At 42.2% G+C, this 15,567-nt stretch overlaps 1 protein-coding gene across 8 annotated transcripts in view; it reads right to left on the minus strand.

Annotated features, from left to right (window-relative positions):
- agtpbp1 (ATP/GTP binding carboxypeptidase 1) overlaps positions 1-15,567 on the minus strand; it is a 426,905-nt gene that overhangs the window by 176,548 nt on the left and 234,790 nt on the right. For all 8 annotated transcript variants that reach the window (XM_068030050.1, XM_068030049.1, XM_068030054.1 and 5 more), the window contains 2 exons: positions 11,110-11,197; positions 755-899 (listed from right to left, as the gene is read on the minus strand). In XM_068030050.1, coding sequence (XP_067886151.1) covers positions 755-899; positions 11,110-11,197 — 233 coding nt within the window. The remainder of the gene's footprint in view (positions 1-754; positions 900-11,109; positions 11,198-15,567) is intronic.

Genomic DNA, 15,567 nt, shown 5'->3' on the forward strand with positions numbered 1-15,567 from the left:
TCTGAATCCATTGAAGACACATGAATCCCAAGAGTGAAAAGTCTCTTACAGAGAACAAGGTTTAAGAATAATAGAGTCCCAATGAAAAGCAAGCTCTATCTACAAGCAAGGACTCTACAGTAAATGCGAGGACCCGTAACAAATACTCTTCAGATATTGCCTCAAACTTTTCCACTTTATTCCTTCTGCTCTTTTCTGTCACTATCTACATGCTAGCGTGGGTGCGTTGTGTATCCGCAGGCGTTAACCGAATTAGAGTTCAAGTTTAATAAAATTTCACTTTTCTTCTTTAAACCCAAGAAAGCCTGTTTGTGCTGGTTTCTTTGCCTTATAATTGGAAAGCAGTGAACAAGGATTCACCAAGGGGCAGCTAAGACCACGGTGTGTTTAAAATTAAACCCTGTTACAGTAAGACGAGGTGAGGACTGAAAGTGAACCCTCGACTTCTTTCTCACCTGGTCGTAAACGAAATCAAGTTTCTTAACTGCACAAGATCTTTCAACACTTCAAAACATAAGCTCTACAACAAGGCAATTAGCTTAATGTACATGCAGTCTGAAAATCTATGAAACCAAAAGGAATTACTTCCAACATCCAACTGAGACATCAAATAGGGTACAGCATCTTAAATAGAATTTAATGTCAATAATGAAGAGCGTTGCATTTAGCTAACCACATGCTGAAGACAAAACTAATGGCTGCATTGCACATGTCTTCAATTAACAATTATCGTTCAGTATATTGTGCATATTACCTGTAAGGTAGAGTATGTATATGGATAGTGGTAAGCAAAATAGCACACATCATCCTTATGGGAAAAGGTCATTGCAAATGTCAGTGTGTAATAAGATTTTCCTTTTTGACCCCCAGCTGCTATTGAACTTCTGGAAAAATGATTCCTACAAAGAAAAAGCATAATTATGTTAAAAATCTTACAAAATAATCATAGTTGAACATTTAAATTGCTCTTTTCAATGTGTCAGTTGCAGCAAGGTCATTGAACACTCTTCCTAGTGGGACAGCATGAACTTATTATGTACCAAGGCTGCTTCAACTGAAAAGCATCAAATAACAAATTCAGTCAAGTTGCAGTCTCCATGCATAAAAATGCTCCAATTTACTAGTCAGTATCTTGTACTACATTAAGGAAACTTTCCTTTTGGCTAGTGCCTGTTGCCCTGTGCCTAGTGAAACTATAGATAAAGGAGCCTTGATTTTCTTGAGAATGGAGTTATGTTCATTTTAGAAGCTAGCTAAAGCACTTGGTAAATACAAACAAGAAAACTTGGAAACTCTGCCAGTATTTCGTGGAAATTTCCAAAGAGGTGTTGCCCTACAAATGAAAGCTGTAGACCTCACACAACAACCACATGGATAATATTATAAATAAGGGCATAAATCACCTGCCCATGGAATATCTTGTATGCCGCAGAAAGTCAATAGGGTACTCTTAATGACTAATGAATTCTATAGATTGGGTCTCTCTTGACTGGTGCTGAGGAAGTGAACAAGACTGTTTTTTTATTCTCTTAGTTGATCTCCCATACTGTAGCACATAAGAAGTCAAGACTTGCAACAATTTGAGATATAGTGTTGGTTGGAACACAGGAGTTTTTTCTGTAGTACAGGCTGTGAAGCTGAGAAATAAAGCACTGCTGGGCTACAGCACGATCAATAGTGGAAAGGCGCAAACATAAAATGACAAATTTAGAGAGATAGTTCCTATTTAAATATGCACATGGAAATTTATACTGGGAAAAAGTTGGCACAAAAGTGCGACAAAAGGAAGGCTGTGTAGTTCAGAAGTATACTGAAACACAAAATTTTCAATATATTATAGATGGTGGAAGAGCAAATATAAAGCTCAGCAGATGAGTACCAAGCTAAGTTTTAGGCTGTAACGGGGCTTGCAGAGGAAGGGATATTCTAAGTGATGAAATAAGACAGGCCTTAAATTATCAAATAATAACTGCCATGTGAAACAAAGGAATCCTTTATTTTTCTTCACTTCAGAGTCAGAGGACTTAGAAAAGGTTTTCTCTATCTAGCAGGATATCATCAATTCTAAAAAGATGAAATATTGCAAATGCTGGAAATCTAAAATAAAAGGTGTTGCTATGGGAACCCGCATGGATCCTAGCTATGCTTGCCTTTTTGGGGATTATATGGAACATTTTATACCAGTCCTACTCAGGTCCCCTGCCTCCTTTTCAGTACACTGATGACTGTCTCGTTTCCTGCTCTTGCCCTGAACTGTAAAATTTTCTTGACTTTGCTTCCAATTTCCACCCTTCTCTTGCCTTCACATGACCCATTTCCGACCCTTCCCTTCCTTGACTTCTGTGTCTCCATTTGTGGGGCTAAGCAATCTACCAATATCCACTTGAAGCCCACTGACTTCTACAGCCACTTGACTACACTTTCTCACACCCCGCTTCATGTAACAACTCTATTCCATTTTCCCAGTTTCTCCATCTCTGTCACATCTGTTTGGACAATGCAGCCTTTCATACTATTTCCTCAACCAAGGAGTTCCTTCCCCTCCCCGCCACCACTGTGGTTGACAGGACCCTTGATCATGTCTGTTCCACTTCACGCACTTTTGATCTCACCTTTTCAACTCCCTCCCAGAATCACAATAGGATTCCTCTTGTCCTCACCTTCCATCCCAGCAGTCTCCATATCCAATGGATCATACCACACCATTTCTGCCACCTGCAGCGAGATGCCACCACCAAACCTACCACCCCCTCTACTCCCCTTTCAGCATTCCGAAGGGACCGTTCCCTCCGCAACACCCTGTTCCACACCTCCATCACCCCCAACACCCCCTCCCCTTCCCAGGGAACCTTCCCATGCAAGTGCAGGAGATGTAACATCTACCTATTTACGTGCTCCCTTCTCACCATCCAAGGCTCCAAACATTCCTTCCAGGTGTAACAGCATACGTGTACTGCTTTCAATTTAGTATATAGCATTCACTGTTCACAATTTGGTCTCCTATACACTGGTGAGACCAAATGCAGGTTGAGTGACTGCTTTGCGGAAACCTCCGCTCAGTGCACAAGCGTAACCCCTAGCTTCCGGTTGCCGGCCATTCTGAAATTTCTGTCCTTGACCTCCTGCAGTGTCCAATGAAGCTCAACACAAGCTCGACGAACAGCACCTCATCCTTCCAGACTCAACAATGCAATCAACAATTTCAGATTGTAGTCTCTGCCCCCATTTTGTTTGATTTTTCTTTTCTGGTTTTGGTTTCTGTCTCACATTTTTGCTTTTGTATAGCACCTATTTATGATTCTGCCATTTATACCGCTTCTAGACACATCTTTTGTTCCTTTACTTGTCCAATTACCCTGCACCATGAACTCTCCTGCCTTGCACCTTATTACAGATCTTGTCTTTTGTTCTTTCTTCCTCACCACAACCCACCCTACATTTTCCTGCCTCTGTATTTGCTGAAGTACATTTCTAACTTTCCCAGTTCCGATGAAAGCTTAACTCGGTTTCTCTCTCCACAGATGCTGCTCACTCACTATGTATTCACGGCATTTTCTGTTTTTACATCAACAATTCTACTTGTTTTCATCATTCTATAACTAACACTCAAGATCTGGAATGCACACTAGCTAAAACAGAAGCTACTGAATCCAATTGAACATGAATAAGAACTAGTTGGATGAAGATGTAAAATGCAAACCTCAATCAATTTAATCTTGATGGAGTTGATGCCTTGCTTCAAGTAGGTTTTCTCGTCAACCAGTTAGTGTCATGCCAGACGCTGTTTAACACTGCTACATCTCTAATTTATTACAGTTAACAAAGACTAAAGTTATAGTATAAATATTGTGTAATTTTTTCAAAATATGTGAAGGTCAATACCGAAGGATTTACCAGAGGACCTTTTTATTTTGAACACATGTTCCAGATTTTAAGCTTGCTTTGTCGATTTTTGAAGTAACAATGATCAATATTCCTGCTCTAATAGCTTGCAATAGAATATTTTAATGATTTTACAGTACTGCAATTTACATTAGAGAGGAAAAACATGGCTCATAAAGAATTGGGAGAGACAGCACTCGGATAAGAAACAGTAAGGTATTAGGTGGGGTCAGAACAAGAGGCAATGTAATAAGGTCTAAGTTAGGTTTACTGTGCATGTATATGAATGCATGGAGTATGGTAAGTAAGGTTGGTAAGTTGCATGTGTGGATAGCCATGTGGGAATATGATGTTGTGGTGATGATGGAGACCTGGCTCAAAAAAAGAACAGAACTGGGTATTCAATATTCAACTGGGTGTTCTGGAAAGAAAGGAGGATGGGTGGCAGTATTGATTAAGCAGAATATTAAATTCCTGGAGAGAGACGATGTCCCAGAGAGGGTGAGGACAGCAGCTATTTGGGTGGAGCTAAGAAACAATAGAGGTACCATTACATTGCTGGGTGCGTTCTACAGAGCACCAACTAGTGGGAAAGATAAGGAACATATTTCTAAGGGAATTGCAGAGAGGTGCAAAACTTCTTTTCTTTTGGCCTCCTTATCTCGAGAGACAATGGGTAAGCACCTGGAGGTGGTCAGTGGTGTGTGGAGCAGCGCCTGGAGTGGCTATAAAGGCCAATTCTAGAGTGACAGGCTCTTCCACAGGTGCTGCAGATAAAATTGGTTGTCGGGACTGCTCCACAGTTGGCTCTCCCCTTGCACTTCTGTCTTTTTCCTGCCAACTGCTAAGTCTCTTCGACTCGCCACACTTTAGCCCCGCCATTATGGCTGCCCGCCAGCTCTGGCTAACACTGGCAACTGACTCCCACGACTTGTGATCAATGTCACAGGACTTCATGTCGCGTTTGCAGACGTCTTTAAAGCGGAGACATGGACGGCCGGTGGGTCTGATACCAGTGGCGAGCTCGCTGTACAATGTGTCTTTGGGGATCCTGCCATCTTCCATGCGGCTCACATGGCCAAGCCATCTCAAACGCCGCTGACTCAGTAGTCTGTATAAGCTGGAGATGTTGGCCGCCTCGAGGTCTTCTGTGTTGGAGATACGGTCCTGCCACCTGATGCCAAGTATTCGCCGGAGGCAGCGAAGATGGAATGAATTGAGACGTTGCTCTTGGCTGACGTACGTTGTCCAGGCCTCGCTGCCATAGAGCAAGGTGCTGAGGACACAGGCTTGATACACTCGGACTTTTGCGTTCCGTGTCAGTGCGCCATTTTCCCACACTCTCTTGGCCAGTCTGGACATAGCAGTGGAAGCCTTTCCCATGCGCTTGTTGATTTCTGCATCTAGAGACAGGTTACTGGTGATAGTTGAGCCTAGGTAGGAGAACTCTTGAACCACTTCCAGAGCGTGGTCGCCAATATTGATGGATGGAGCTTTTCTGACGTCCTGTCCCATGATGTTCGTTTTCTTGAGGCTGATGGTTAGACCAAATTCGTTGCAGGCAGCCGCAAACCTGTTGATGAGACTCTGCAGACACTCTTCAGTGTGAGATGTTAAAGCAGCATCATGATTATGTCCCCTGATTGAGATTTGAGGGGGGCGATCTTCTTGATGGTTGGCCCAAAAGCTCTCTTAATGCCATCATACATTCCTCTGATGTTTCCGGTGTCTGAGGTCAGCTGAATATGACTGCATAGGTGTTGCCAGTAGTCATTTGCGCAGCGCCTGGCTGTTCTTTGTGCAGTGCTTCTGGCTACTTTAAGTGCTACGGATGTTAACTCGCTGGGGGCTTTCTTGTAGTTCAACAGTGCAATGCGCTTAGCGGCTATGACAGGTTCCAGCTCTTCAATATGAGATTGAAACCAGTCTGCATTCCTCTTCGCACGTTTTCCGTCGGTGGTCAAAGCTGACTCATAGATGGCGTCTCTGATGTGGGCCCACTTGGTCTCAGCATCCCCTGTGGGTGAGTTGTGAAGGGTTGTTACAAGTGAATTTAGAAATTTATGTAACAGCTGTGGATGAGAAATTCTGCTCGTGTTGATGCGCGGGTGGCCCTTCTGCTTGGAATGATGCAACTTCTTTGGTCTGAGTCTAACCTTGCTGCACACCAGGGAGTGGTTGGTGTCGCAGTCCGCACTGTGGAAGCTGCGTGTGATTTGAACACTGCTTAAGGAGGCTCGCCTTGTGATGAGGAGGTCTAGCTGGTGCCAACGACGTGATCTTGGGTGCCTCCAAGAAACCTGGTGACAGGGTTTAATGTGAAAGAATGAGTTGGTGATGCAGAGGTTATGATAGGTACACAGCTCAAGCAGTCTCTGCCCATTCTCATTCATCCTTCCAACGCTACAGCGCCCAAGGCAGGAGGGCCATGAGTCATGGTCGGCCCCAACCCTGGCATTAAAGTCCCCCAGCAGGAACAGGTGTTCGGTGTTGGGGATGCTACTAAAGATATTATGGAGTTCCTCGTAGAACTGGCCTTTAGCTTCAGGTGGGGAGCAGAGTGTTGAAGCATAGATGCTGAGTAGGTGTACTGAACCAGAGGTGGTGAGCAGTCGGATGGACAGTATGCGTTCCGAGCCATTTGAGGGAGGCTCTATCATGCTGAGCAAGAGGTTTCTGATGGCGAAGCCCACTCCATGCTGTCTTGGTTCTTCAGGATCTCTGCCCTGCCAGAAGAAGGTGTAGTCTTGCTCTGCTAGAGATCCGCTTGCAGGGAGGCGTGTCTCCTGAAGTGCTGCAATCTCTACATTGAGTCTACTGAGCTCGTTGTTAATGATGGCGGTCTTCCGAGAATCGTTGATTTGTGTAAGGTCTTCCGATAGGCCAGGACACATAGTTCTGACGTTCCAGCTTGCAAGCGAAGGGCTGGTACCTTCTTTCCTTTTTTCATGTTGCATAGAGCAGTTATAATGGGGGAATTTAATTATCCTAATACAGACAGCTAGTAATTGTGTAAAGGGCAGAGAGGGGGAAGAGTTTCTGAAGTCTGTTGAAGAGAATTTTTTTAGATCAGTGTGTTTCCAGTCCAACAAGGAATGGGGCATTGCTGGATCTGGTTTTGGAGAATGGGGTGGATCAAGTATCTGTCGGAAAGCACAGTGATCCCAATATCATAAGGTTTAGGTTAGCTATAGAAAAGGACAAGGTGCATACCAGAGTAAAATTAATTATTTTGGAGAGAGCCAATTTCAGTGGGGTGAGAAAGGATCTGGCCCAGGTCAATTGGAATCGAAGACTGGCAGGCAAAACCGTGATGGAACAAAGAGGAGATGGTTTGGGTATAATTGAGGTCCATTCCCATGAGGGTAAAAGTAGGACAAACAAAGTCAGAGCTCCCTGGATGATGAAAGAGATAGAGAGTAAGCTGAAGCAGAAAAAGGGAGCATACAACAGATGTCAGATTGCTAATACAAGTGAGAACCAGGCAGAATAAAGAAAATTCAGAGAGGAATTAAAAAGGAAGAGAAGTAAAGAGAGAGTATGGGAAGAGACTAGCAGCTAAGATAAAACGAATCCAAAAGTCTTCCAAAGGCATATATTTAGTAAAAGGGTGGTGATAAGAGGAGTGGAACCAATTAGGAACCAAAAAAGGGATTTATATATGGAGGTAGAGGACATGGCTGAGGTATTGAATGAGTACTTTGCATTTGTCTTTACCAAGGATGATGATGCTGCCAAAGTCATAGTGAAAGAAGAGGTAGCTAAGACACTGGATGGGCTAAAAATTGATAAAGAGAAGGTACTAGGGAGGCTGGTTGTAGTTAAAGTTGATAAGTCACCAGGACGGGATGAGATGCATTCAAGGATACGGAGAGTGTATGGGCGGAAATTGCAGAGGCACTGACTATAATCTTCCAATCCGCTTTAGATACACGGGTGATGCCAGAAGATTGGAGAAATGCGTCTGTTACAAACTTGTTCAAAAAAAGGTGCAAGAATAAACCCAGCAACTACAGGCTAGTCAGTTTGACCTCAGTGGTGGGAAAGCTTTTAAAAATGATAATCCGGGGCACAATTAACAGTCACTCAGACAAATGTGGATCAATTAAGGAAAACCAGCATGGATTTATTAAGGGTAAATAGTGTTTTACTAATTTGATTGAGGTTTTTGATGAGATAGCAGAGAGGGTTGATGAAGGCAATGCAGTTGATGTCGTGTACATGGATTTCCAAGAGGTTTGATAAAGTGCCACATGACAGGCTTGTCAGCAAAGCTGAAGCCCATGGGATAAAAGATGCAGTGGCAGCACGGATACAAAGTTGGCTGAGTGACAGGAAACTGAGAGTAGTGGTGAATGGTTGTTTTGCGGCATGGAGGAAGGTATAGAGTGGAGTTCCCCCAAAGATCAGTATTAGGATCACTGCTTTTCTTGATTTATATTAATCACCTATACTTGGGTGTGCAGGGCACAATTTTAAAATCTATAGATGACATAGAAGTTGGAAGTATTGTGAACTGCAAAGAGAATATAGATAGACTTCAAGAGGACATAGGCAGGCTGGTGGAATGGGCGGACATATGGCAGGTGAAATTTAATACAATGAAGTGTAAAGTGATACATTTTGGTAGGAACAACAAGAGGTGGCAAAATAACTTCCAGGGTACAATTCTAAAAGGGGCACAGGAGCAGAGGGACCTAGGGATAGATGAGCACAAATCGTTGAAGGTGCCAGGACAGGCTGAGAAAGTGGTTAACAAGGCATACAGGATCCTGGGCTTTATAAACAGAGGCATAGAGTACAAAAGCAAGGAAGTTATGGTGAACCGTTATAGAACGCTGGTTTGGTCTCAACTGGAGTACTGTGTCCAATTCTGGGCATCACACTATAGGAAGGATGTAAAGGCATTAGAGGTAGCACAGAAAGACTTAAAAAAATGCTTCCAGGGATGAGGGACTTCAGTTACGAGGACGGATTAGAGATGCTGAGCTGTTCTCCTTAGAGAAAGAAAGTTGCGACGAGATTTGATAGAGGTGTTGAAAATCATGAGTGGTCTGGACGGAATAAATGGGAGAAACTGTTCCCAATGGCGGAAGGGTTAAGAACCAGGGGACACTGATTTAAGTTGTTACACCCAGTAAAGACATATACTTCTAATTTTTAAGATACATGCTTTATTCAATGTGGACTGTTTGAAATTGACTTTTCCTTTAAAAAGTGGGCAATGTGCTGCAAAGATGGCTGCCGAAAGTCAGATGACCTGGCTTGTATATTCAAAACTGCCTCACCGTCTCAAAAAGACAAAAGGATACATTCCAGACTAAGAGGTGTCAATTGCACCCATCTTGAAACCATCAAGTGACATTCCTGAATTAAGTGGGTTTCTTCTGGGACAAAGAATTTTTAGAATTAGAATATTACAGCGCAGTACAGGCCCTTCGGCCCTCGATGTTGCGCCGACCTGTGAAACCATCTGACCTACACTATTCCATTTTCATCCATATGTCTATCCAATGACCACTTAAATGTCCTTAAAGTTGGCGAGTCCACTACTGCTGCAGGCAGGGCGTTCCACGCCCCTACTACTCTCTGAGTAAAGAAACTACCTCTGACATCTGTCCTATATCTATCACCCCTCAACTTAAAGCTATGTCCCCTCGTGTTTGCCATCACCATCCGAGGAAAAAGACTCTCACTATCCACCCTATCTAACCCTCTGATTATCTTATATGTCTCTATTAAGTCACCTCTCCTCCTCCTTCTCTCCAACGAAAACAACCTCAAGTCCCTCAGCCTTTCCTCGTAAGACCTTCCCTCCATACCAGGCAACATCCTAGTAAATCTCCTCTGCACCCTTTCCAGAAGGTGATTGTCTTAAACCCCTGCCTCAGGATGAATGTTTTACAACAATAAACCAGGATGCGGCTAATCAACCTAAGACCACCATCATATTTGGAAAAGGAGATAGAGAGAGAGAGCGAGCGACACCAATTCCAGCTAACATTTGAACCTTGCTGAGAAGTTGAAAGCCAACTGCAGCAGAGAAAAGCGAGTGCCTTTAAAAAACGTTCCTCCACCTGTGAAAGCTGAACTAAGAAATCAGCACCATCTTCAAACCGAAGTGAACTGCCAGCAGTTTTCAGCAACCCAGCAAATATCAGGCAACCAGGAAACAGGCCTGCAACTTTAAAACTCACCTTCTGAGAGGATCCCACAGATTTTCCTGAAAAAAAGAGAATTTTAAACCATGCACTCTTAACACCTCTTACCCTTCCCTTTTATTTATCTTCTTGAGTGTGAATGCGTGTGTGGGTGGTGTTGTGAACATTTCTGGTGAATACTGTTTCAATAAATCTTTTGTTTCAAACCTATGAGAAAACCTGTCACCATCAGTTTATTTGCCAAACAAAACATAGGGGCTGAAACACGAATAATACAAAAACAGCGTCTGCGGTCAGTTGGGAGGCGAACAGTGGAAACCAGCCACGCCATCACCCACCTGGCCTAACAAAGGTGAATGGGAAAAGAACACGAGGAAAAACTTTTGATTTTTTTTACGCAGCAAGTAGTTAGGATCTGGAATGCACTGCCTAAGAAGGTGGTGGAAGCAGATTCAATTATGGCTTTCAAAATGGAATTGGATAATTATCTGAAGAGAAAAATTGGCAGGACAGGGAAATGGGACTAGCTGAAAGCTCTTGCAGAGATCCAGCACAAACCAGATGGGCTGAATGGGCTCCTCCTGTATTGTAACCATTTTATGATTCCATAATTTACACCTCGCTGGTAAGTAAATGCCTTCAATTTAAATTGTCTTGTTAAGCGTCAACCGGCATTACAGCTTCACTGAATCCAGTTTATACTATCTATTTAATCTGAATTTACACCATTTGACTTTCATCGTTCCATTTAGTTCTATATGTGTTTATTTAAATGCATGTGTCTCTATAATGCTGTCCCCTTCGTACATTAAATATCTTCAAGCAGTTTTCCTCCTTTCACATGTCACTGTGTAAAATAAAATAATTGTTTCATACAAGTTAGGAAATCAAAGTGAAGCTAAAGAATGGCAAATTACAATTCCTTTGAAAGCCAACAATTTTAAGTTTGTGGCAATGATGAAACTAATACTAAAGTAGATTTTTAGTGGCACAGTGCAAAAAGAAAACTAGATAAAATGCACAATAAGTTATATCGTTATTCCACCAATATATGCACAATACCTACTTGTAATAACAGATATCTGTCCCAGTTCGAATCCACTGTGGTCTTCCAAGCATGGCTTCCTGGACAGAATACATTATGGGATGCATACCTTCAAAAAGAAAATAAGTATTTAAGATTCTAGTGTTTATGTGAAATGTGCATGTTGCATAGCATCAGGTACATTTCACAGATTCAACAGTGCGAGATTTATCTTCTACTCTCTATTCATTCACCATGTTATTAAAGCTCTAATTACACTGAGAGACAGGACTGTAATCTGCAATCAAATTCATGAAAAGCAGATTGCATTGTACATAGAAACAGTCAAGTTTTTAAATGTACAAATACATTCAAACATATATCACATGCAGCATCTGGCTATTGTATTTAAAAAAATAAAGTGAGAGTAGACAACTGCCAGTGGTGGTTTAACATTTAAAATGTATTAAAGGGCTGAGCTTGCAGATTCAGTGGCAGTTAAGCAAGCATTATTTGGCTGATTTATACCATTATGTATTGGGACTCATCACAGTGTGATGGTGCTGGACAGGACTCTATCTGGTATCATCATGATAGCAGTGGCGGCAGACTTAAGTCTGCTCTCCCTTTGATAGTAGTGAGACTGAATTGATTTTGCCACGATGATAGCTCCTGGCATAGATGAGCACTGCCTACCTGATGCTGCATGCCAAATATAGGGGCCACTGTCCTTGTTCTCACATATTATGGGTTAATGCAGGTAAACAAAGTCACAGGAAATCTAGTATAAATTTTATAATGCTCTGCCTGTGGAATAGCCCTGATGTGGCAGACGAGGATTTGAAAATGGAGCATCTGACCTTATATTACATCTCATGCCCTTCAGTTTGTTTCAACTGATCCGGTGGATATCAACAGTCTCAGGCTGTTATTCGAAGATGACAAGCATGTCTTTTCTTTAAAAAAAACAGTGTCTTCTCAGCCTTAGCAAACCTGACAAATTTACTTTGGTGTTGTTGGCAACAGTGTCAGACCCACACTGAGATTCATGGCACAACAGCAGCTCCATTGTTTAACAGGCATTTAAAACCTAAAAGGACCTAACGATGCCAACTGATCATATTCTGCTGCATTCTGATTCAAAGCAATTACTTCCAACATCTTCTTAATGAACAAAATTGCTCAAACAAAAGAATGCAAACAGCGTTACGACAATCAGTAAATACTATTCATACATTATTTGAGGGCAAGGGGGGTTGGTTGGGGGGCAGAGGGAGTGTTGTGCGTCGGGGGCAGTCAGGAATTCGGAGGCGGCCCTCCGTGGGGCACAGGGTGCCTGATCAGGAGGGACCCCCACCAGCCTGCAAGAAGACCGCCTGGTTTTAACAGGCGGGTTTTCTGAGGCCTCAGAAGCCTGCCAGCCAAGGGTAAAATACCTGTGGCAATGGACAGAGGCCCTTAAGTTCCAATTAATTGGCCACTTAAGAGCCTTGATTAGCCCAGGGTGGGCAGGCTGTTTCTGACCACTACCGCCCCATGTAAAATTGCAGTGGGGGACGGAGGGGGTCGATAATAGCCCTCACCCACCATCCACCTCCTGCCTCCCACTCAATTTTACACCAACCACTCCCCACCTCGCTCGTTTGGGGGGCGTAAAATTCCAGCCTAAGTGTCTAACATCTGATAACTGGAAGCGATTTAACCTAGAGGAAATTGGTTTAAGATCTCATAAGAATCTAATATCGCTTAAAACCACCAGAGATATTCCTGGTCAGCAGTTGCTAAGAGCGCATCTAGCGGCGCAGTGGTTAGCAACGCAGCCTCACAGCTCCAGCGACCCGGGTTCAATTCTGGGTACTGCCTGTGTGGAGTTTGCAAGTTCTCCCTGTGTCTGCGTGGGTTTTCACCGGGCGCTCCGGTTTCCTCCCACAAGCCAAAAGACTTGCAGGTTGATAGGTAAATTGGCCGTTATAAATTGCCATTAGTGTAGGTAGGTGGTAGGGAAATATAGGGACAGGTGGGGAAGTGGTAGGAATATAGGATTAGTGTAGGATTAGTATAAATGAGTGGTTGATGGTCGGCACAGACTTGGTGGGCCGAAGAGCCTGTTTCAGTGCTGTATCTCTAAACTAAACTAGCCAATTAAAACAGCAATGAACAGAATGAATGGAAGCAAATTATATTCTGAATTTTCAGTCACTTTAGCTTTATGAAATTACAGCTGTTGAAAGAGTATGTTTTTCAGATATTATTTCAGATCTTGACAATATTTAAAAGTAATTTGTGAAAGCAACAGAATTGAATTTTTTTGTTGCTTGACGAATAAACAAATTTTATATTACAGTCATTCTGTATACATTTAACAATGTACAATAAGTTATATCGCAGGTTTCAGTTCTTGGGCCATCAGAATTTTAGTCTATCAGAAACTTAGCAGCATTATTTTAAACGTAATCAATTTTGCAACAGCCGATGACTTAAAATAATCACTTAAAACAAGAATGCCAACATAAGATAGCATACGATGAGAAACAGTCAATTAGCCCAGGAGGCCCTCAAATAATCTAGTTCATCATGCACGCTGCCCTACCCCTTTAAATGCACAGAATATTTATCCACCCTCGCATATCCCGCATTCAGCCCTGGCCTGCTGTTCTGCAAAGGCAACATTTCTTCCAGCACCCTATGAATCATTGTATTCAACGGGATAGCTCATTACACTTTGTCCCTATAATCTCCAGCAATACTTCCATTGATATACATTGTTTAAAGAAAAAATTGCAAGTCACAGAACAAAATTTGGTTAATTTCACCTTTCACCTTTGGTGGAAAATGCTGAAATTTTAAGGCAGAAATCTGAAATGCAAAGGTCAGGAATCTTTACTCATGCTGCTTTGTGTAGACAAATTAGCCTTGTAAGGGTATAGAATGCTGGCCCCCATGGTAAGAAGTAATAAACCATTCGATTTATGTTATGTTGTTGTTAGCACAGGTGATAATGCTCTTATACAACAAGCTCACATACGTTAGGAGCTTGCAAAGGATTACATGGATAATCATTAAAGGCCAACTAACCCCAATCTTGGATTTTAGACATTTAGCAGTAGTGTTGATGAAGCAGGCTCACCAACACTAAAATACCTGGCCAGAGATTAGATGAACCCATCACCAACATAAGGCTCCATTATCATCTCACCTGACAGAAACTATAGCTGTTCATTAGAAGGTTCTTTAGCCTCTCCCCTATAGTTTCATTGGCTGATGAACCACCAAGGGGCTGCATACCTCATGTCACAGCACTGGTGTTAAGTAACTAACATGTTGAAATGTATTCTCAATAAATTTAAATACTCTGTCTCTATAGCCTTTGGGAATTCACTTTACAAAAGATAGTCCAATATTTGAAAATGACTTACTGTCTGGTAATCCTACTGATAAAATGCTATTGACTTGTTAAATGTTCTACCTGAATGATCAACTGTGATACAGATGTGATAAACACCTTCAACTAACCAAATCAGGAACATCACATTCCAAATTTTAGTTTAATAAGACAATAACACTGCACCTTCTCAACCAACTTATTGCGTGGGGAAATCTCATGTACTCGAATTGAGGTTTCACTTTTTTGTACTGTTCTGCCCAGTCAAGAACTATATTTCTAATTTTTAAGGTACAAACTTTATCGAATGTGGACTCTTTAAAATTAACTTTTCCTTAAAAAAATGGACACCGAAGGGCAGATGATCAGGCCTGTGTATTCAAAAACTGCCTCAAGAGGAAACAAGGATACATTCTAGACTGAGGTGTTAACTACACCCATCCTGAAACCAAGTGACATTCCTGACTTGAATGGGTTTATTCTGAGATAAAGAAGGTATGAAGTACCCACTTCATAACAGAATGGTACCCAGCCAGACATCAATAGATAACCATGGATTCCACATCTTGGTCCATTGTGTGGTCATACCAGGGAAGAAGACCATGTGTCAACTACCAGAAACTCTAATTTGATGGATTTTGACCTTAAAAGGTAGCCCACTGGAAAGGGAGGAGAGATCACAACATCACAGAAAAAAGTCCACCGAGAGGCTGTGGGAAGAGATCCAGCCTAAACAAGGAAGAAGCCCTGCTGTTAATTCTACACTTCAACCTCCCGCAGCAGAGAGCTGAAAGTGACCATCACCTCCAATCCAAACTCTCAACCACCAGAAATCTACAATACCTCAACAAGTTCACGACGACAAAACTCAGGCCTGCACCTTTCAAAAAGAGACTGTCTTCCTTAGAAGATTCAACAGGATTATCGTTAACCACGAACAATTCCTTCACTTTAACCACGTACCCTTTTCCTCTCTATCTATCTATTCTTGTGTATTTGTGTGAGTGAATGAATGTGTGCGTGAGTGAGGTTGCGACCATTTCAGGAATTGTTTAAAATAGTTTTTTTAAACTACAAGAAAACCTATAGTTGGTCTGTTTATTTGACCCTAAGAAAAA

Source organism: Heterodontus francisci, chromosome 4 (assembly GCF_036365525.1).
Source record: "Heterodontus francisci isolate sHetFra1 chromosome 4, sHetFra1.hap1, whole genome shotgun sequence".
In the NCBI taxonomy this organism is placed as follows: Eukaryota; Metazoa; Chordata; class Chondrichthyes; order Heterodontiformes; family Heterodontidae; genus Heterodontus; species Heterodontus francisci.